At 32.4% G+C, this 23593-nt stretch overlaps 1 protein-coding gene across 3 annotated transcripts; it reads right to left on the reverse strand.

The window, feature by feature from the left end:
• Window positions 1-4812: 4812 nt before the first annotated feature.
• On the reverse strand, window positions 4813-23353 carry LOC125071680 (fructose-bisphosphate aldolase-like). 3 transcript variants are annotated; one of them, XM_047682010.1, is made up of 9 exons: window positions 23164-23353; window positions 22920-23044; window positions 22736-22827; window positions 15224-15398; window positions 14604-14807; window positions 10607-10722; window positions 9959-10058; window positions 9414-9613; window positions 4813-4947 (listed from the first exon to the last, which is right to left on the reverse strand). In XM_047682010.1, the coding sequence occupies exons 2-9, from the start codon at window positions 23029-23031 to the stop codon at window positions 4855-4857; spliced, it is 1092 nt and encodes a 363-aa protein (XP_047537966.1). In that variant the 5' UTR covers window positions 23032-23044; window positions 23164-23353; the 3' UTR covers window positions 4813-4854. The 3 variants fall into 3 exon arrangements, with proteins under 3 accessions (XP_047537966.1, XP_047537965.1, XP_047537967.1); XM_047682009.1 differs by having other exon boundaries at window positions 22920-23050; XM_047682011.1 differs by having other exon boundaries at window positions 22920-23050; window positions 23221-23351.
• Window positions 23354-23593: the final 240 nt, after the last annotated feature.

The raw sequence follows: 23593 nt of genomic DNA on the forward strand, positions 1-23593 counted from the left end.
GACTAATTAAATGTTTTATATTATTTATAGACTAAAACTAAGACTTCTACGAAAAATTCCCCTCTATGAACACATCGATCAAATATGTAGGTGACAAAATAATACTATGACACAAGAATATAAAATTCATGCTTGACAAGTCATTAGTGTAAATTTAAAATGATTGTAAGTGTGAATCAAAGCTACCTTTTTTAATTTACATAAGAATTATTAACATTAATTAAAGCTATATACAAATAAGATTTTAAAATACTTATATATATTTAGTTAGTTTTTAATTAAACAAATCAATTACACAGATGTATTCACAATAGTCATCAATATCAATTCGTTAATAAATAATTTACAAGAACACACATAAATCACTGAATCTATTACAAAAGAATAGAGATAATGTTGGAAATTAGCGATTCGTCGCAAACGTGGTGCGCGGGAAATCTTGAATGTAACTGTCGATCCAAGATGGCTGCCACGCTACCATCGACGCGACGCTTCACTAGAGCGCCGTTCAACTCCCTTTGACACTCTTTTCCAACCAGTATGAATAAACAAGATGGCGCACCATGCGCCGTCATATTATATACATATATTTTAAAATAATTTTAGCAATGCCTCAAATTTATAAGGAATTAGTAATATACATATTTACCCCTCCTTTTAAGCTTATTACATGTATTAGGAGTGGGTACGGCAATAGCCCAAGGGGTCGGGATCGATCCTGCGACATTTTACATCGCATGGCCAATAAACCATTGCACCATTGACGCTTAAAAAATTGTTACCGTACAAATCATGACCACGTGGAATGGTAGCAAGAATGCTAGCAGTATTTCCACGTTGAATCACAATTCCGATATTCTGTGCAAATAAATGCACCAGCCGTCCTGTCACCAGTGGAGGCAATAAGACAAGGTGACTTTTAATGAAGGCTTTTGCACCACTTGGATCTTGCTACACAATTACTTACAACTTATATATTGTGACCTTCTTCGGAACACGCTCCACAATCAGGTAGAAGTTTATGTATATTTTTTATAAGTTTTTCAGTAAGACATATATGAAAAACGTCTCCTCATTTAGTAGAAGATACTGTTACTAAAAAGTAACAGTTATGTTCGTTCTAATGCTAGGTTAAGACTTAGTCCTAAAGGAGAGGAATTAGAGTTGTTCCACGGTGCTCCAATACGTGTCCGTTACACGATGTTAATTTTTATTTGTACATTACATTTTATAGATTCCAGACGTTTTATAACAACAAGGACATAAAGCGAAAATTAAGGGTGAAAACCAACTTTGAAAATACTCATGTGACAGACTGTACAGGTTAAGGTTCCACGGCTGGGCTAAGGTGTCCTTTGAGAAGGCTCGAAGCATGCCCACGCTGCTGCAATGCGGATTGGTATACACAAGTACAGATTGGGTACAGTGGACAGTGGGCAGTTTCCAAGATACTTTTTTTTTACGCAGTGGAAACCTTGACAAAGAAAGTATACTTCAGAGTTGATATTCGATAACTCTGTTTTATAGTAGATAGTTTTTTTCACGAGCAACATGGATACTGGATAGCTCTCTGTCAGAACTCATGTCGTATGTAACTTGTGAAATGTTAAAAACCGACTAACAATGATACGCTATTTTGATGCATATCAATTACTTTATACCTTTGAATAATTTATATACATTTATAATAAAAGAGGAAAAATAGCACACATATTGCCCTATGAAGGCGTTCAATTTATGTACACAGATTATATAATTATTTCCGTGTATGGCTGTATATTAAAGCGCGATAAAAAATAATATCCGAATGTTTCGAAATTTAAATTTACTTGAGACGTTCAGTTTTTTTTTTTAATTATTGTTTATACAGCTTAGTCCCCATTTGTGACTATGTCGCTCTGTTAGTTACACAATGAACTTTTTACATTTTTATTTTCTTAAACGTAAACATTTGTTAGTTAATTTGTACAATAATTTCGCTTCATTACTGTCAGTAAATTCCAGAAAACTTATACATTGCACAATAGTTAAGGTAGTTTTAATATGCTGATAAATATCCTGTCTAAGTGACTCGCTCCGAACGCATTTCAGTAAAATATGATAAATATCTTCAATTGCACCAGATTTGGTGCTATTGGCAGTTATTACTTTTTTCATTAAATACGCAAATGAGTTTAATGGAAGGTGTCCGCAGCGAAGTTTAGGACGCCATATAGATAATTCTCATCTCTTATGTATAGGATATATAGATATACATATATTCATAAAATATTCAAAACACGTGCATGCATTATCACATGTGTTTAATCATTTGCAAGTACATGTGTACCTTGGTTTTCCCCGAGTTCAGAAACAAAAATGGTAAAGACATTATGACCTTATGTTAAAGTACGAAAATTGTCAACAGGATATTGATAAGTAAACGAATTGCAGTGCATCGTCTTAATTTAATTAATTAATTTATAAGAAGTCTGAGGATAATTAGTGATAATGTTTTACTTTATTTATATACTGGGCTATTGGTAATTCGACGTATTCCCGTTAGGAGGTGATAAGGGTGAATATTTGCAATAATTCTACATATGGGATGTATGATGCAAAAGTGAATCATTTTTGAGTTATAATGTTTTTTAGATTTTTTCAAAATAAGTTAAAAATGCAACTTCAAAAATTTATTTAAAAAAATGTATCAATTAAAATCTATTTTCTGATTAAATTAAAACGAATAAACACTGGTTATTTGTCAATACTAAAACAATAATTATCGGTCCAAATTTAAAAATGCGAGACGGAAAACAATATTAATTCTATATCTTTTTTGTTTTCCACAAAAATGCCTTAACAACAAAAAAAAAATCGTTCTGAAACTTGTTCTGCAGATTATTTTAAAAAATAACCATTTTCTTAACTCTTCAAAAATGTATAACAACGAGGAACTTATTTCAAAGAAACTGAAATAAAATGACCACAAAGGACGCTGGTGGAAATTCGTATTCGAACAAAACTAAAATTCGCTCTTTGAATGCAAATAACTTTAAACACACCTAACCAATACCAGATTATTCGCGTCGGTTTTTTTACACCGGATACCCGATGTATCCGTTTTTAATAAGCGAACCAGGGAAACTGGTAGTGATCAGAGACAACAAATTAACGTCGAAAGACTCCCGGTCTATTAAAAATTTTAAAGATCATATAAAAAAAACATTGATAAATAAGGCATATTACTCAATACAAAATTATATTAAAGTTAAAAATGCTTGGACTTAGTATTTATTTACTTCTAGGCTGGATATATAAAAATTATAAAAAAATAAATTGTGGTTTACTGAGATACTCTGTAATTCAAATGGTAGAAAAGAGTAACTACTGGGTTTCTTGCCGGTTCTTTTCGGTAGAATCTACTTTCCGAACCGGTGGTAGCTTTGAATTTAATTCAATAGTGTAACATAACAATTCAAAAGTGCTTCTATGAGCCCACTTGAATAAAGAATAATTTGATTTTGAATGAGAAATAATCTCAAAGTGAATTATTATTATTTTACAACAAAATTACACTTGATGTTTTTCTAGTTATCTGATAAGATTAAAATTTTGAATCATCGCTGTCTTTTCTTGGTAAGCCCGAGACACTGAACTGTGGGTATTCCCCTTTGAATGTATTAGACTCACCGCCACGTCTCAACAATTAAGGCATGTCCACACGTTTTTCACTTTTTTCGCCCTCGTTATCATGTTTTTAATAACACATAAGTTTTTGGAATTGTTTTAGTTGGAAATTTTAACATTCTCATAAAATAAAATCCTAATTTTTTTTAATAAAGAATAGGACTTTGTTTTAATTTCATATTTTTCATTAGCTTCGATTCATATGGTCTATATAAATGTTTATATAAAAACTTCCAAGGAGTTCTAATACTCCGATTAAAATAATAAAATTTATGATATTTAGAAGTTACTTGGTGGTAGGGTTTCGTGGATGGTGGAACATAATAGATGAGGAATGATTTCTTAAACTCAATGTCTATGGACAGTTATGACCACTTACCGTCAGACCACTCATTTGTTAGTACATTGATATGACAATAAAAAGTATTTATTAAGTCTGTTTAACACATATATATATAACGACTTACTTGTTTTTATTGTGTTATATATTAAAGTTTTTATTAATTTCGTCGCTTCATATGATTAGTGTTCCGGTTTGAAGGATCAACCAGTGTAACTACAGGTACGAGGGTTATTGCATCTTAGCTCCCACGGTTGGTGGTTCATTGGTGATGGCAATGATTAATATTTCTTAAAGCGCTAATGTCTATGGGCGGTGGTGACCTCTTACCATCAAGTACACCATCATGTTAACATCACTTTTCCCAGCAATGGGTCATTTAAAACCGTTTCTGTATTTAATGTCATACTTTACATAGCAAACGTGATCCTGTTATGTTCAAAACCTTTAAACCTTATATATTTTTAAATGATTGCTAAATAATATTAACAAAGGAGCCGAGATGGCCCAGTGGTTAGAACGCGTGATTCTTAACCGATGATTGCGGGTTCAAACCCAGGCAGGCACCACTGAATTTCATGTGCTTCATTTGTGTTTATAATGCATCTCGTGCTCGGCGATGAAGGAAAACATCGTGAGGAAACCTGCATGTGTCTAATTTCTATGAAATTCTGCCACATGTGTATTCCACCAACCCGCATTGAAGCAGCTTGGTGGAATGCACGTAATGCTTCTCTGCAAAGGAAGGCCTTAGCCCAGCAGTGAGAACTGTACAGGCTGCTAATGCTAAAAAAAAATGAATAAAGAGTTCGTTGATTTATTTATTCGTAAATATAACGATGTACCTAGTATTTGTGGTTTTTACTATAATTCGATGCATCACCGGCAGATGTTGTGACAGGAATCTTGTATTTTCCCAAGGAAGCGAATCCATTTGCCTGAAACAAACAATTGTATCAACGAAATTTCTTTGAATTTATGCGAATGTTTTTGCATTGTTTGTTGAGTGTTCATTTGTCACAAAACAATGAAACGGAAAAGACATAACATTTCAGACTATGTTTAATTGTGATTTTTGATTTCTTATTCTTGTTTAGTTACTGTTGACATTATCGTATATGTTCGCGCCTACGACTACGATTTTAATTTAGCCGTATATATAATACAGATAATTAATTTAATTTTAAATAACATTATTTGCCATGTAATTGAACCTTTTTTTACAATATTTATAAAACGAATGTGTCAAAGCGAGTGTGCTGTTTTTTCTTTTGTTTTGCTTACTTATGCCAACGAGACAAGTTGTACTAGATTGCAAGAACATCAATATTATACTAGTTTTTGAAGTAAATGTCTGTTTTAATTGTGTTCGCAATCGGACTCCAGTCTCTAAGTAACAGACAGTATATATTAATAGCGTAAGCCGATTTTTGTTCCAGTGATTATGGGACGATATAGCTGCACATAAAAAATCTGTTACGGTATCATTTTTAATCTCCAGCCGTAGATGTGCTGAAAATGAAAGAGGTTTCTTGATTGCAATTGATTGCAACTTTAAAAATCTTTTAAATAAACGCGAAGTTTCGCGGGAGACCTACTAGGAAAGCACGACTTATTCTTTTAATAATAAATCATTTATTTTCAGACTATTACTATACTATTCCGCGAACATTCCCAATGCACTAAAGAACCGCGGCAGTCTCATCAGCACCCTGAACTCATTGTTATAAAGTACCCCAAGGGCGCTATACGATTTTTGTGTACTATTTATGTGCTTAAAATCTTGTATTCAGGCGTGAAGGAAATCATGGTAGGAACTACTAGTAAGACTACTAGGAATAGGCTGTACGATTCGAATAAAAATCAGTCACATGATTACGCATCAACCCGCATTGGAGAAATTAGAACACCAAACTGTACCTATACATATATTACGTTCATAGTTCTACGTTCCAAAAAAATGCAGTTACATTTAAATAGATCTTTTACGCTTAATTTTAATTAAAACAAACACTCATGAAAATTCTAGTGATGGACAAAAGTTCGTGTTTTTTTTTTATGGCATTGGTTGGTGGACGAGCATATGGGCCACCTGATGTTAAGTGGTCACCACAGCCCATAGACAAAGGCGCTGTAAGAAATATTAACCATTCCTTACATCACCTATGCGCCACCAACCTTGGGAACTAAGATGTTATGTCCCTTGTGCCTGTGATTACACTGGCTCACTCACTCTTCTAACCGGAACACAACAATACAGAGTACTGTTATTTGGCGGTAGAATATCTGATGAGTGGGTGGTACCTACCCAGACGGGCTTGCACAAAGCCCTACCACCGAGTGAAAAATGCGAATCTTAAAATAAACAAAAACAAATACATAATAATTAATTATAAATTCAAAATTAATTCACATAAACTCCCGAATTCGTAATTTTCGTTGTAATAAATTAATTACTGTTTGTTTTCTGCTGTTCAATATAGTATTGTCAATAGCACTGGCGCTGTTAATTTTATTTGTTTGACGAATATCGCGTTGTATCGATAATCGAATACGTTATCACAGTAACAGTTGATTTAAACGTGAATTTCGTTAGTTCGTTAGATTTTGGGACGATCGCATAATACATTTATGCTTTAAACCAAATAATTAAAATTAAAAAATCATTGCTTGAAGTGTGATATCTATTCCATGCTGTATTTGCGCCATTTATGTAATAAAAACAATTAGAAAACTCACGTATATAAGTATAGCTGGACTAGTTTATTTTAGTAATTTTCATAGTCTTATGTCATAGGGAATGTTGCTATGGGGTAATGCAGCAGATATTGAAATTGTATTTATTCTGCAGAAAAGAGCTATACGAACTATTTACAATATTAGCCCTAGGGCATCATTACGCGAAAAATTTATAGAAATAGGTGTATTAACGGCTGCTTCACAATATGTTTATGATACTATAATGTAGCCCCTACTTTCCGTTTCTTTAATGAGAGTTCAAAGTCAAAGTCAAAAATCTTTATTCAATATAGAAGTGTTTGCACTTGCTTATTGATTGTCAAAAATCTACCACCGGTTCGGAATTTAGCACCTCGGACCTGAGAAGAACCGGCGAAAGAAACTCAGCGGGATATATTTTTTTATTTTTTTATAACCATTTTCCATGTACAATGATAATTATATTTTAGTTATTTGAAACAGCCCGGAGGCGATCATTTCATTCCCAAGGTGTGTCAACTAAAAATTCATTAGTGTTGTAATATCCTTTAGCACACAAACGCTCTTTAACGATTCTTTTGAATTTTATAATTGAATAATTTTGAACGTTTTCTGGGATCCTGTTGTAAAAACGTATACATTGCCCCAAAAAAGAGTTACTAACCCTGTGTAATCGAGTACTTGGAGTAACAAGTTTATTCTGGTTCCTAGTGTTAATACAATGTACGTCACAATTTCTAGGAAAATCATTTATGTTTTTGCGTACACACATAACATTATCAAAAACAAATTGAGAAGCGACAGATACATATACATAAGATTATCGAAATAAAGATGATATACGTATTCGTCTACTACAATGACTTTTGAAACGTTTGTGACGTTACCAGAATAAATAGTGCATAATGATTTCTTTAAAATATTTATTAAAAAAACCTCGCTCATTACAGTAGATTCTGGAAATCACTTCGTACTCACTCGTGAAATGTTGACAACCGACTTGCGTTGATACGTCATTTTGATACGGGTGTCCTATAATGTTCATAGTTATCAGTCAATGTTGTATATTACACTCTGAGATTTTGAGTTTCGAGGTACTTATTAAAATAGATCTACACAACACGACTGTGAATGACATGGACTGCAATAATTATGACTTTTAAAGGATATACAACGTCGTCACGTAAAAACCGTTAATGGCGACCTTTCATAATATATAGAGATAGTATCTTCGTTCCAACAAGGTGTGCCGCGACAAATCTCGTGTTTTTGTTAGAATTATTATTAAAATGTATCTAAAAATAAAGATCTTCATAATTCATCAATACTAGAGGGTCTATTCAAATGATGTTTTAGGAATTTCGAAACGTATGTCAGGTTTTGTTTTGATTTAATTTCATTGTAAGCTGCATGTCATCTACATTTGGCGCCAAAATTATAAAAACTCTTTTAAATGTTTTTTTTTTTTTAATGTCAAATAGTATAATGTCCTACGATATTATGCTTTGGGGTAACGCAGCCGCTATCCATACTATATTTGTGCTGCAGAAGAGGGCTATTCGCGCAATCTATAACCTAGGAGCCAAGGAATCTTTGAGGTATAAATTTAAAGAAATTAAGATATTGACTGTTGCTTCTCAATATATATTCTGTAATGTTTTGTATGTACGGAAAAATATTAATGTTTTTATGAGAAAATGTGATTCTCATAACGTTGGTACAAGGAACAAACACAATCTTGTTACTCCTGTTACTCGAATGCATAGAGTCAGTAACTCTTTTGTGGGGCAATGTATACGCTTCTACAACAGGATCCCAGAAAGCGTTCAAAATGCTTCTGTTGCGAAATTTAAAAAAATTGTTAAGGAACGCTTGTGTGCGAAAGGTTACTATACAATTAGTGAGTTTATGTTTGATAGCACACCTTGGGAATGAAACGATCGCCTCCTGGCTGTTTCTACTCATATACAATTATGTATATAATTAATTTGACGTAAAAAAAAAGTCCCGCTGAGTTTCTTTCGCCGGTTCTTCTCAGGTCAGGGTGTTTTCTTTTTCCGAACCGGTGGTAGTGTTTAACTTGACAATCAATAAGAAAGTGTAATACTTCTATATTGAATAAAGGAATTTGAGTTGAGTTTGAGTTTGAGTATACATAAGTTCAAATTGAATTGGAGTTTGTCGATAGCAATTTACTTTAATTTTGTTTACGTTTTTCTTTTCTTTTTTTCTTATACAGCCGTAGCACCGCTCTCTAACCGGCCAGTAACCTTTTTCCGCTCTCTAAAACTAATTCTTATTAGTAAATTGCAATTAAGAATCCTCCTTTTTTCTACACATCTAGGGATTGAAGCTCTTCAAAATGATCCCATAACCACTGGGACAAAAATTGGTTTACGCTTTTGATATATAATATATATATCAAAAGCGTAAACCAATATGTATGGCGTATTTATGGTCCTAATATGACTGCCTAATCAGTCTAGTCACCATTAACACTTATATGAGGCCGATCCGATCGCGTAGGATTTCCCGTTACGATTATGAGAGTCAGGGATCACGCACCAGTGGTTGCGCTCTAACTTGTGTACAATATTTAAACGCTCAACAGTAGACTTTCTTTGGGAATGGCCACTGTTTATACAATCGACCAGGCTAACATAAAGTATGTGCGTATTTGAGTTACCTTAGCTCTCTTTAATAGCTCCTGTTGTGCCTTTTTAACATTCGCGTCCCTCCCAGCCCAAGTCTTCCACACGGACGCTTGGAGAGCCCTCCCGTAACTAAAGGTGAGGGCCCAGGGTTTCTTCATATCCACTTGATTGATAGCGTTCAGATTTAACGTAGCATCTTCTTCAGATTGACCACCAGATAGGAATGCTATACCTATAATTAAATATTAATTTTAACAGGAGAACTTATTGAATTAAAAACAAAAACTAGTCTTTTTTCAATTTACTATCTATCCGTCTCGGCTTCGCACGGTTAGAAAAATAATTACCGTACAAAATATTAAATCTTTTTTTTTTATTTCGGACAGGACCTTCACGGTTGTATATAATAATCTAACTAAATTGTTTGATCCCAATGGTATGGTAAACGTAAACCCCACACCCTTAGCCTATGTGTACAGCTGTTAGAGGTTATATATTTGTTGTAACATTTTTCTCGTGTTTGGTGTATTATAAAGTATTATTATTATAGGCATTTTTTCTATTGATCTACATGTACCTGGTACAGCAGCCGGCACTGTTCTCAACAATGCAGTGACTGTAGCCGATGCTATTTCTCCTAAGCTACTTCGCTTTGAGCATTGTTGACCAGGAGTTACCTGGAAAGATATTCATTTATTTTATTAGGAAGGGCTTTGTGAACCCGTGTACTGGCATACGGGATATAATATCTTTGTTCCCAAGATTCGTGGAAACTAAGAATATGTCTTAGTACTAATGTCTTTGGGTAGGTTAGGTTAGGCCTATTAACGATCAGGTGGTAAAATTACCGCCAAATTGCCTCCATATATGATTTAAAAAAAACATATACTATTATTTAAATAATACAAACAATGTCTATTATCAAAAAATTGCTAAAATTTATATTGTATCTAGTATAGTCGTTTATAAAACTTGTGTAGGAGTAGGAACGATTGTAGCCCAAGAGCCAACGATTGAACTTACGACTTTTATATCGCTGTTTTAGTGACCTGTTCAGAATGAAGCTATCATCTGTTGTATTTTAGTTTACACGACGTTTTAGTATTTCGAATCAGTAAAACTTGTAACCAGTAATTTTAAAATTTCATTACATTATAAAAAATATATAATGATAATTTACTATTAATCTACTTAAGGTATTATAAATTAAATGAATAATATTTACCATATTAGGTTTCAGCAATGTTCCTTCCAAAAACACGTGGTGATCATTTAACGCCTTATATACAGCAGCTAAAACGACCTCCGTCACCTTTTGGGCTCTTTCAATGTCATGATTCCCTTGTGAAACGTCACGGCATAATATTTTTAATTATTTCGTATTTTAAATGTTTTTTTTTTTTTTTTATAACTTCTATACTACAGTAAAAGTTTGTCGCAAAATAGTTTTTTTTTTTTCTGTAGTATTTTTATTCCAGTAGCCATGTGCATTGTGCATACGTCGCCATCTTGTTAAAAGTGATGAAATTAGTTTTTTTGCGATAAATCGGCTTTGCGTCGGGATAGAATTATGTAACGTTCCTTTTTTGTTTTATTAACGCACTACAATTTAAATCATACATATAAATTATTGGATAAGAAAAACAGCTAATGGGATCAACACCGACCGACCTTATTACTTTTAAGCTTTTTCAATGTCATGATCTCCTGGTACATAAAGGGTAAATTTATTGAATACGTTTACTTTTAATTTAGGTAATTAATATTTTTAATTGAAATTTTGGTTATGTTTGAATGAATAAAATATATTTTTATTCATTCAAACATAACCACAATTATACCATTGAAGTTTTGACATATTATGACATATATATGTTTGATATATTATATGGAATTCTATTGATGCTATGTCAAACTCATAATATAATTTTTTATTCTCAATATTAAACAGAGATGCGAATGATGACGAAGTTTATTTAATATATTATTTATTAAATAATAGACGAAATTAAATAAATGAACACCGTTTGAGAATAATTAAATTTCTAGAAATATTTTTTTTTGTCAAAATCCCGTATGAATTAAAACAATAAAAAAATAAGTTCAAATAAAATTTGTTTATAAAAGAAAGAAAGAGACTTAGTGGGAAAAACGTGATGAAAGAGAGAGGAGATAATTAGAAAGAATGAGAAAGGTCTCGTGGAGCATAACGCTTCTTCCTTACGTGACTATTTCTATAAGTCATAACGCAAAATAGCATCGTTCGAAAAACTATTCTAACCGAAGAAGGAATTAGTCGGCTATATTATGCACTACTTACATTACATTAACAGCCTGTAAATTTCCCACTGCTGGGCTAAGGCCTCCTCTCCCTTTGAGGAGAAGGTTTGGAGCATATTCCACCACGCTGCTCCAATGCGGGTTGGTGGAATACACATGTGGCAGAATTTCGTTGAAATTACACACATGCAGGTTTCCTCACGATGTTTTCCTTCACCGCCTAGCACGAGATGAATTATAAGCACAAATTAAGCACATGAAAATTCAGTGGTGCTTGCCTGGGTTTGAACCCGTATCGGTTAAGATACATGCGTTCTAACCACTGGGCCATCTCGCACTACTTACAGTTCTTTATTTAGAATACAACACTATTCCACTTAAATACTTATCACGTTTTACTACATACCTTCATATACATACATCGTCGACGTTCAAAACACATTTTTTTGTAAATTAAAAATAATTTTCATACATTATTCAATACAATATCACGACCATGTTATCGACAATTTAATAACAAATGTTGTTTAATTGGCTCTTGTCCTCTTCGGGTTGGAATAGACTTTAGTATCATTGTTTTTTACCATTGCGAAAGACATTTCGTTGTTACGATACAAAGGGACCTAACAAGTTTAATTTATCAAAAATGTCGCGGTTCTTAAAATGTAAAAGAGAAAAGTTAAGGTAACTCAAACATTTTTAATGTAAATGAAAGTAATTTTTCAATATTTAATTTTAATATACACTCGGAGGCATAATCAACCGCCCGCCAAAAAATTCTTGACGTATCGCAGATTTTTTACATAATAAAGTTTGATGGTTCATTTTAGAAAAATTAAATATTTGATATTATTTATTTAACATAGGCTCGCTTATAATTAGTTGGCTTAGTATTTCTTCAGGGCGTCTCGATAACATGAGAGAGCGACCCCTTGACGCCTAATGAAGGGACGGAGATGGTAACGCTGGTTTTAGTGGGTTTTTCGGTGTTCTTAGCGCGCATTAGGCGTCCTGAGCACCTGTGAGTCTCACAAACACCCCCTCATAAGGGCGAAATGCGTTCCTCGTTTCTGTATATTGCTTAGACTTACATTTTATTATATGTTCGAAAACTTCGAAAATAAGGTCGAGTATGATAGTATTTGCGCCATTTACTGGTAAAGGTTAAGTCAAAACCTTTATACAGAATGACCTTTACATATCGTCGCTAGTTTTTTACCTAAATATTATAAATAAAATACAATTGTCATCTCGCATTCCATATTCAAATTCCATTGAACACAGAGGACAACTCATATTCATACTATATGCATGTGCATTGTGCATATGTATGTATGTGTTCAGTCGTGTTCAGGGCACTACAACAGTGTGATTTTGAAGAAACTTTGATAAAATAGCAGCAGAACTTCCTTTAACAACAAATGAGAGAGCTAACGGATACAACGCCAAACCGTTTGAAGTACCGCTATGAAAAATAGTAATTGTATAGAATTTATAAATTGTTAACACAACGGTATGTTATTAAAATTATGTTTTAAAAAAAAAACAATGTTTTATTCTGCTTGAACAATTTACAAACTACTGTAAAACAATTTAAGTTTTATTAACAAAATCATAAAAATATAGAGTGGGTGGTTAATTGTGCCGCTGAGTGTACTTTAATACTTGACATTCAGTAGGCAATATAATAGCAATTTCGGGAGCTTTTATTAAAGCTGAGCGTATCGTAAGTATTATTAAGTAATTAAAAATGTCCGTAATTTTTTACGGCTAAAAATATTCCCTTATCCTTTCCAATCTCGGAATTCCATTCGACTTAATATGCAAACTTTTGCTCTTAATAATCTTTTATCATTGACTAGCTGAACACGCGGTTTTGCCCGCTTGGATTTATGTTTATGAATAAAACACATCACCAACTTGTTTCCAACCCTATATCCTAATATAACCCCTTCAAAAGTAGCCTTGAAGTTCAAGTTTGCTTCGTACCACTACCAATCTGTTACTTTAGTTTACTGTAGACCGAGTTGCTTTCGCATTTATAAAATTATGTACTGTAGTACAGATCAGGAATATATTTGTGCTAAGTGCAGTGCTTACTGGAATTAGTGAGACTTAATTACTGACTTAGTAATTAACTCCAATTTTATATTAATCTCGGCTATTTCATATATTTAAATCATATAATTTTTTTAATAAGCTAGTCTTTTTTATGGCATATAGTGGCGGACGAGCATATGGGCGACCTGATGGTAAGTGATCACCACCGCCAATAGACAATAGCGCTGTAAGAGATATAATCCTTTCCTTACATCACCAATGCGTTACCAACCTTGGGAACTGAAATGTTATGTCCCTTGTGCCTGTAGCTACACTGGCTAACTCACCCTTTAAACCGGAACACAACAATTCTGAGTACTGTTGGTAGATTATCTGATGAGTGGGTCGTACCTACCAGACGGGCTTGCACAAAGCCCTACTACCAAGAAATTGCCTGATATATTCTGTCCCATATACAAATATCCACCAATACGTAGTTAAATATATTTCTAGAATAGATTCAAGCCTCTATCCACTATTACTATCCTAAGGATTCCTATTTTGCAATTTTTACATTACATATGACTCAGTTAAATGACGCGTAAATCATTTTTCAATTCGCTATATAATAGAGCTGAGATGGCCGAATAATTGAACTCTTGCATCTTAACTGATGACTGCAGTTGGAGCATTGGTGATATGAGAAATGATTAATACCAACCAATGTCTATGAGCGGTGGTGATCTCTTACCACCCAGCCTATTTGCCAGTTCCCCCTACCTACCTACCTATATGAAAAATAAACTTAAAGATTACTGTAAATACTCTCCAAAGATCATTTTGCCTCAAGTTTATAGAAAAGACTGTTAAGGTAGAAAAGAAAAAAATATTTGCGTTCTTACCATCAATTAGCACATCCGGTTCCACGATAGGCACCAAGCCTTGGCTTTGGCACACCGAGGCATATCTCGCTAAGACATTTGCTGTGTCCTGAATGGCAAGTACTGATGGTGTTCGCTCCCCAATCTTTAACGGGCAACGCCATTTTGCAAATTTACAACCGCGTTTCTCGTATTCAGCACAGCGTTTGGCTAAATCATCTAAGCCTGGAATACATAAATTATATCATATTTCAATAAGATATTTATTAATTTACATATATGTATAAATATATAATTATTCTGTAAATTTTTAATTAGTTTCAATTTGACTTGACCGCGACTTTAATTGCAAATATAATTTAATTACTGTAGAGATTAATTTCCTGACTAACAACGAATTGTTTTTTAAATTAATCAATAATATAAATATTGCATATAATATTTATGTAACCTTATGATAAGAAATCTAATCTTTATTATTTTTAAGCCTTTTCAATTTCATGATCCCTTGGTATACCTCGACATAGTTTTAAAACGCTATTTATAAAATTAAAACAATATATATTTAAATACCTACCATAAAGGTTTTAATGAAATGTTTGAGACTCGTCGTAAGAATATAAATTCAGATTTAAGATTACCTTGGGTCGTAAATTCATCTTCAGACATAAACAACGGTACAACATCCTTATCGACTTTAATGCCCGGTATTATATTTTTCCTTTTTAACACATCCATAAAAAGTGTACCTTCATCAGTCTTCTGGTATACCGTCTCATCAAACAAGATCACCGCTGATATATTCTCGGAGAGGATCTGAAATTGGTTATTATATATTTAATATGACTACCTCATTCGTTCAGTGGCTAGATATAATGCCGCAGATTCAGAGATCCAGGATTCAAACCCAAGTTGGATAGATAATTATTTATTTTTTTGGGCTTATTTATAGATAAATTCAAAATAGCAGTCCTGTGCTGAACTCTTTCTGGTCGTATTTGATTTACAGTCCCACCGGATCATGAAAGTAAAGTGTACAAAAAAAATACTTTACTATAGTTTTTATTAAATATTTTGAGACTGTAATGAGTATATGAATTAATTTTATCACGTGTCTTTTTTACGTATCAGTATCATTTATTTTATGCAGAAAGTATTATGCTAACGTCACACCTGATGGAAAAGACAACATCATGAAGACTGATGCTTCATGCTACAATATATATCTAGCATATATACCTATATAGTGTGTGTTTATATATATAAGTGCATATGTGTGTTATGTCGGTAACAGCTTTTAAAAGATATTTGAGAAAATAATGTATACTTTTGCATTGATTGAATTCTTACACAAATCTTGATAGACGGATGCGTATGTAATTTTTAATTATACATCCTTTTTATTTTTTAATGGGTAAAGTTATATTAGTTAAAATTCCTACTTAATAACTCAATCCAAATAAAATGAATCACATTACTGAAGCGAGGTAAATTATTCATTTTGAATGAAATTATCATTGTTTATAAACATTGTAAAATTCATAATAAATTGGTACTCAGAATAATACAAACGTAACATACAATAACAAATGAATAATTACCATTTACTGTTAATATAATCAAATATAACAAACAAGTTGGATGAACCATCGGCAACAATTGCACAACTCGAAAAGGGACGCTGTATGTAAATAACATTTTTGTTTTTTAGAAGACTATTTGTGCAATCCTAACCTCAAAATATTCGTATGTATGCTAAAACGTAAACTATTTTTAAAGGATATAGTTGTAAAAATAAATATGGCAGTAAAAACTACCTCGATACGTATCTTTCCCCAGTTCTCGGGTCCCGAAGTGTTTATTTCCAAACCGATGGTAGTTTATCCACAACCAATAAAGGGAACGCTACATGAATAAAGAGTTTTGACTGCTTGTGGTAGCTTCACGTAATATAGTCTGTTAAATGACGATTCAAAAGTGCTTGTAAAAGCCTAATTGAATAAAGTATATTTTGAGATATATTTTTTGATATTTTCTGTGTGGTGTAAATAAAAATGGCGTTTTATTTTCAAACCATGGAGTTTGAATCATTCGTTCAAATAACAGATACTCTAAATTTACACTTTGATCCTATTACTAACACGGTTTTTAAACTGTCTATCGATTATTTAGCTTTTGAATGTTCCGAAATACTAACACAAATTCCCTCTTCCTAACAAAAGTGAGTTTACTATATATCCAATCGAATAGATAACACAATAACAAAAATATTGCTTGTATTAGTGACAGGAGGACTGGTTCGTTTTTTGCCCAGAGGATCGGAATTGCGATTCAACAGGGAAGTACTGCTAGCATTCTTGCTACCATTCCACGCGGTCAAGATTTATATATTAACTATTTTAAATTCATATTTAAGGAATTAATATTTATAATTATGATGTAAATAAAGTTTAAAAAGACGTAGTCGTTCATTTGCAATTATTTTGTAATATAGTAACTACATACGACTTATTAAAATAATCGTTCCTTCCTTATAATTAATCAGCTGTGCTGAACAACTTTGACTATACCTGCATCAATGTAATTATACCTCATGTTACTTACACGGTATACTGTTACTTGGAGAAACTATTTAAAGAGATCCGCTTTCCTTTGCAACACGATTATTTCATGTTGAATATTCTTAAGAAAATGATTGGTACATAAATAATAAAAAATAATTTCAACTAATCTAACTGTTTAATATTGAAATTGCAATTAGACAGACATACTGGCGCCGTAACGCGTTACGTAACGAAGCGGTTCACCCTCCCATAAGAAAATTATCACTCTCCCTTAACACTATTTAATCTTGTGTGATAATAACAAATATTTTTTATCTAATTGTTTATTATTTTGTTGTTTTAGGTTATGGGTTTACCATCAGTCTACAATTTAATTCTGCCACATGTGTATTCCACCAACTCGCATTGCAGCAGCGTGGTGGAGTAGCTCCAAAACCTTCTCCTCGAAGGGAGAGGAGGCCATAGCCCAGCAGTGGGAGATTTACAGGCTGTATGTAGGTATGTATGTATGTGTGTGCGTGTGCGTATGTGTGTGTGTGTGTGTGTCAGTCTACTACTGTTTTGCCTTCAAAATTAAATTGATCCTATAGTGTAATCTTGACAGTACCGATCAATCTCCATCACACGTGACATTAGCGAAATAATCTGTGACTTTATAGAACAAATAAAAGCCACAACAAAAAAATCTTTATTTATGACCGACCCTGATCTTCCCTGACCAATTTCTTTCAAGACCATTCTCAAAAACTTTGCCAATGTGCGGAAAATATTATTATATATAGTGCTCAAGTATGCGCTCTCATATTATTCCTTATCATACTTGGTAGGGTTTTACTTTAAATAGTTATGTTCTCAATTAAAGAGTGAGTGAGACAGTGTGACTTCAGGTACAAGGAGTATAACATCGAATTTCTCAAGGTTATTGGCTCAATAACGATATTAGTTCTGGTTATTATTGATCACAGAACCAATGTCTATGAGATGAACACTTACTATTAAAATCCAGTCGACCTATCTATATAAGGCTATTTTCATTCTATAAAAAAAAATCCACAGAGATTTCGCTTGTATCTTTCATGATTCGTTCTATTGTTTGTTTGAGTTTATATTTGATTTGCCTAGCTCCTATATAAATATGATTAATTCCAAACAACAATACAATCGAAACTGTGGAATTAATTTTCTAAGCATGTTTTAATACAATAAAATTACATTAATATATCACGGTTATAGGACTTTGTGCATAGTGACAATACCCAAAAAAAAATGAAGATTAAGATGCCATATTTATCATCTAACAAAATACACAGACCACGGCACATTATCTCTGTATCTATAAAGCATACAAATCTTATTAAGATATACTTTTTTTACATTACATTACATTATCAGCCTGTAAATTTCCCACTCCTGGGCTAAGGCTTTCTCTCCCTTTGAGGAGAAGGTTTTTAGCATATTCCACCACGCTGTTCCAATGCAGGTGGAATACATGTGGCAGAATTTCATTGTAATTAGACACATGCAGGTTTCCTCACGATGTTTTCCTTCACCACCGAGCACGAGATGAATTATAAACACAAATAAAGCACATGAAATGCAGTGATGCTTGCCAGGGTTTGAACAGTGGCAGGGTTTAACCACTGGGCCATCTCGGCTCCCATATTTAAGATATATAATTTCGTATTAATTAGTAAATACAAATCATGACCTTACGTATGGTATGGTCATGTCGGAAAACCGCACGATTCAAAATAATGGCATACAAATAATACAGTGCATCGCATATGTTATTGTACACAAATTAAACAATAGACAATCGAAGAGGATAAAAGTTATCAAATTAAGCCACCGTAAAGTGTACGTATGTTCGTACGTCAACGCTAATTATCGCACGTCATATTTGTCGTAGGGTAAAGGATAAGTTATATTGTTAATAACATTAATTTAATTAACGCTAATGAAAGCGGGAAGGAAGATAGCTTATGGATAAAAGCTATTGCGTGGTACTTATTGGTAGGGCTCTGTGTAACTAGTGTACTATGGGGACATAAAATCTAGGGACATTAGCGATGTCAGTAGTGGTAAATTTTCTAACAGCGCCATTGTCTATGGGCAGTGGAGACCACTTTATATGTCAAATTTTTTATTTCTTTTTTTTTATGACGTATTAATTATTTACACGAACGCCTTAATTTATATAAAAAAATAATAGTATAAATGTCCTATTTTTAGGAAAAAAATATAAAGCGAGGAGTTGCACTATTAATCCAAGGTTATTAATAATTTATATTCACTGTTAGTCGACTTTTTACATTTTAGAATTCAAATACGAAATGACGATAAATAAAATAGCACAGAAAACACATTGGTTGGATAAGCATATTCTTAAACAATAATGTACAGAATTTACGATTTACTTCGTGTAGTACGTATAGTCGTAAGTTGGAATAGTCTATTCCAACCGTTACAGAAAAGAAGCCAAATAAACAAATTTGACAGCAAATTGTCGATGTCATTTAACCTCGACGAAACTCTTATCGGAATTTTGGAAGTAAAATTAAAATGGAAATAATTAGTTAAGTGTAATACTGTTGTATTATAAATAAAGAAGTATTAATCATAAACTCTTAGTAGTGCACAATATAGCTGATTTATTAGCAAATCGCATGAAATACGTAAATCTGAGGTTTGTTTATCTTTTTTCCTACTTCCAATGGCTATAAGTGAGAAGGTTGAGTGAATGTAATTTCAGGTCAATTCAATTTCATTTCATATGGGCAGTAATAACCACTTATCCTCAGGTTGTAAAGGACAATGGGAAAATTGGTCTACCTGGAGTTGACTACCACTAATGAAACATATGTCAATAAAAGCTTTTATTCAGTACTTAATTTTATTATATGGCAACACAGCTGTAAGTCTTGGGGTTCAAGAGTTGCGATAAAAACATTGTTATTTTAACTCTAATTTATTTTGGCAAAAACGCTCTCCGTGAATTGATTAACTACTTATTTTCATAAAGGTTGTATTTATTAGGTAGACCAATGTTCATACATTTGTGTCCATTCTGATGAAAAAAAATTCGCGTGTAGTGTACATTTCCGAACCAGTGTAACACTTCTATATTTAATAAAGATTTATTACATTGAATTTCATGCATAACAAATAATAAGAAAAAAATACGCTGGCAACGATTCTTCTTTATAAAACATACATATTCATTCCATCACTATTTACATGAAAATAATCAAATTCATAACAGCGACAAAAAACGACGTATTGTATTTTCACGTCTGATAATAATATTTCAATTTAAAAATAACTTCTATCAACAAACGCTGAACTTAATTTAAAAGTTTTGAACGTGAATTCGACGTGTTTGTTTTTGTTATTTGTATTCTGATCAAGTTAAAATTTAATAGAACACTATTATATACACCTTTGATCTATATATATATATGTGTATAAAAGCGAATTCCTCTCATTGATTACTCACGAAATCTCAGACACCTGAATTATGGCACCCGTAAAACAGAGTTTGGAAAATTGTATGGATAAAATCTGATTCTGTTGAAGCGATTATTCAGCATTAACATTTTATTTTAATTTCAGTAACAATAAGACTCTTGCAGTTACGTACAGAAATAACTGCGGATAAATACGCGGACGCAACTTGTAGTTATATATAAACACATATAGATATATTAATAGGCCACAAGATTTTTTGGCGGTTTGTTGTTGTGGTTATTTAAATAGCGTGATGATTAAAAGCGCTTGCTCATAATGGAACCGAGATGACCCACATGTGAAATCCTCAACACAATATTGTTTAAAATTCATATTATACTGTTTAGCTGTGAAGGAATACATCGTGAGAAAGTTGCACGTGTCCAATGAAATCCTGGGACTTATGTTTGCACAAACTCGCATCTGAACTAAAGGGTGAGGAATCCGAATAGGCGATTAATTTTATTTTTTTCTCTACCGATAATTTATTGACTGTATAAAAAATGTCACAGTTAGAATCAAAGGTGATCTTTTCTAACTCACCTGTTGTTCTACAGCCAAGAAGTAGTATTCTATGTGCATGGACTAGATAAACAAAAGAAAACGACTACGTACACTACCAAAGAACACACTACTCCCGACCATATACGTGTTCTATTTTTAAATGTGTATTGTGTTTTTTAGCAAAGTGTAATAGAAAATATGTTTCATACAACAACATCCTTACTTTATATTTTCATAAAAGTTAAATGTAATAGAATACCCATATTAATGCGTCTCCTACACGGAAAGGAAGGACGACCTTCCTTAAACCCCTAATATATCTTCGGTGTTACGATTTATCTCCCATTTCCAGGTTAAGGATTACGGGTTTTATTTAATTTAATCTTTCGCACATTTATTTTCAAATGTAATCAAGATAAGTGGGGAGATCACATCGTTGAATTATCCATATTATTTTTATAGGTTTTTTTTTTTTATTTACATATTTAATTTAATTTGTCTATTTAAGGGATAATGTATAACTTTAAAAATCAGCTGTGTAAATTTTTAAATGAATAGTAATCCATTATTTTTAATATTTTATCCGTTTTTTTTTTTTATTATTTATTAGTAGCAACGATGTACAATTTTCTGTTCTTTTTTTAAATTATTAATTACTTTTTATTTGTCAAGTTTTTGTTTGTAAAATAATAAATGCCTTTATTTGGTTTTTCAATGATTCAATTAAACTTTAAATCTGCCCGTGTAGTTATTTTAATTTGCATAAACATGTTACAATTTTTGATTCCTGTTCGTTGTTCATTTCGTTGCTCTGAGTATCAGGCGAGGTGAAAAAACGATGAAGATTGCAATTTATACTCCGCGTTAACTTCAATAGTTACAAATTTACAATATTACTATAATAACAACCCGTAATTGTCCTATTTCCGGGCAAAGGCCAAACATCGTGGAGCTCAAGCGACACAATGTTTGTAGCGGACACACATGTGTCATTTGCAACTTCCCCATGCCTAAGCCTTAAGCCTCACATCATTTTCCTTCGCCACCGAACAAGACATGAATATTAAAAAAAAACATATTAAACTCGGTCGTGCTTTCCTGAGTTTGAATCTTTTCAGTTAAGTTCTATGTGATCGCTCCACTGGACCATAACGAGTCTATTCAATGTAATTATTTTAGTAGTTTGTATAATGTATAAATTTAATTTAACAAAACGAAGCCTTCAAATATGAAAACAAAACATAACCAAACGCAAAACTCAAATACGAATAATAACATAAAAATGCAACAGTTATTATTTTCTATATGTGTTTTAGAAATATAACAAAATAAAAAAAAAACATTCGATAATATAGGTATGACATAAACACAAAAAAAGTAATAAATAGTTTATATGAATATGGAACAGGGTAGTAGAGCTATTCTGTAACACTCGATTCGAAACTCACCGCAGAACAGAATTGTTAAATGCCAGTATGTTAGTATAGTTAGTATATATGCAAGACTGACTTCAACGTGATTTCTCACAGAATAGAACTAGCATTACAAATTTATGAAGAATTACGGTTATATACTTACATTATCTGTAGTAAAGAGAAGTTGTCGATATCTTCTTCTGTTATTCTCTGTGTTATCCAATCCAACGGATGCCAGTAACTTGCCAATGCCCTCTGTACGACATAATGTTCGATATAAAGTACTAACTAATCACAGATAAAATAAAATATTTAGCAGCAATAATTAAAAGAATTAATGACTTTACCATTGGATTCATCGACCGCCAAAATTCCTTTTCCGGGCGCCACAATAGCTTCAGCAGTCTTACTTAGTTTCTGCTGGAGTTCGAAATCCGGATACGAAAAAAAAGTTGTCATATTGATAACAGATCTGTAACTGAATTTAATATCAAATTAAAAATATACATGTGGTTTTTGTATCCACAATTGTTATTGCACTAGATTTTATTAAAATCACAAATTATTTTAACATTTTAAACAATAAATCACCTGCTTTGATGGTAGAAGTAACACAAGTACCTAATCAACAGTACAAAAATATTATACCTAGATCAAATGTTTGAAGTCAGAAGATAAGGGTCAATAAATTATAATATGGTAAAGATTAACTTGTTTTGTTGATTGTAAGGTTATCGTTGCCTCCTTACGATAAAGACTACGAGATGAAAAATATTTTAAATTTACCTACGTACTAGTTATATTAATCACATTATACTATACAAAATATAAAAGAATTGATAAATTATATACAAAATCACTTTTACTAATTACGCCTGTTAAATTTTAAAACGATAACATAACAATTAAAAATACATTTGATTACAATCATTGAATAGCGCCATCTTTATTATTATTGACAAAGTATTTCAAAACGTTAGGAAATTGAAAGCTACGGCAACATCGTTGTAGTAAAACAGTG

The sequence above is a fragment of the Vanessa atalanta genome, chromosome 20, assembly GCF_905147765.1.
Source record: "Vanessa atalanta chromosome 20, ilVanAtal1.2, whole genome shotgun sequence".
In the NCBI taxonomy this organism is placed as follows: domain Eukaryota; kingdom Metazoa; phylum Arthropoda; class Insecta; order Lepidoptera; family Nymphalidae; genus Vanessa; species Vanessa atalanta.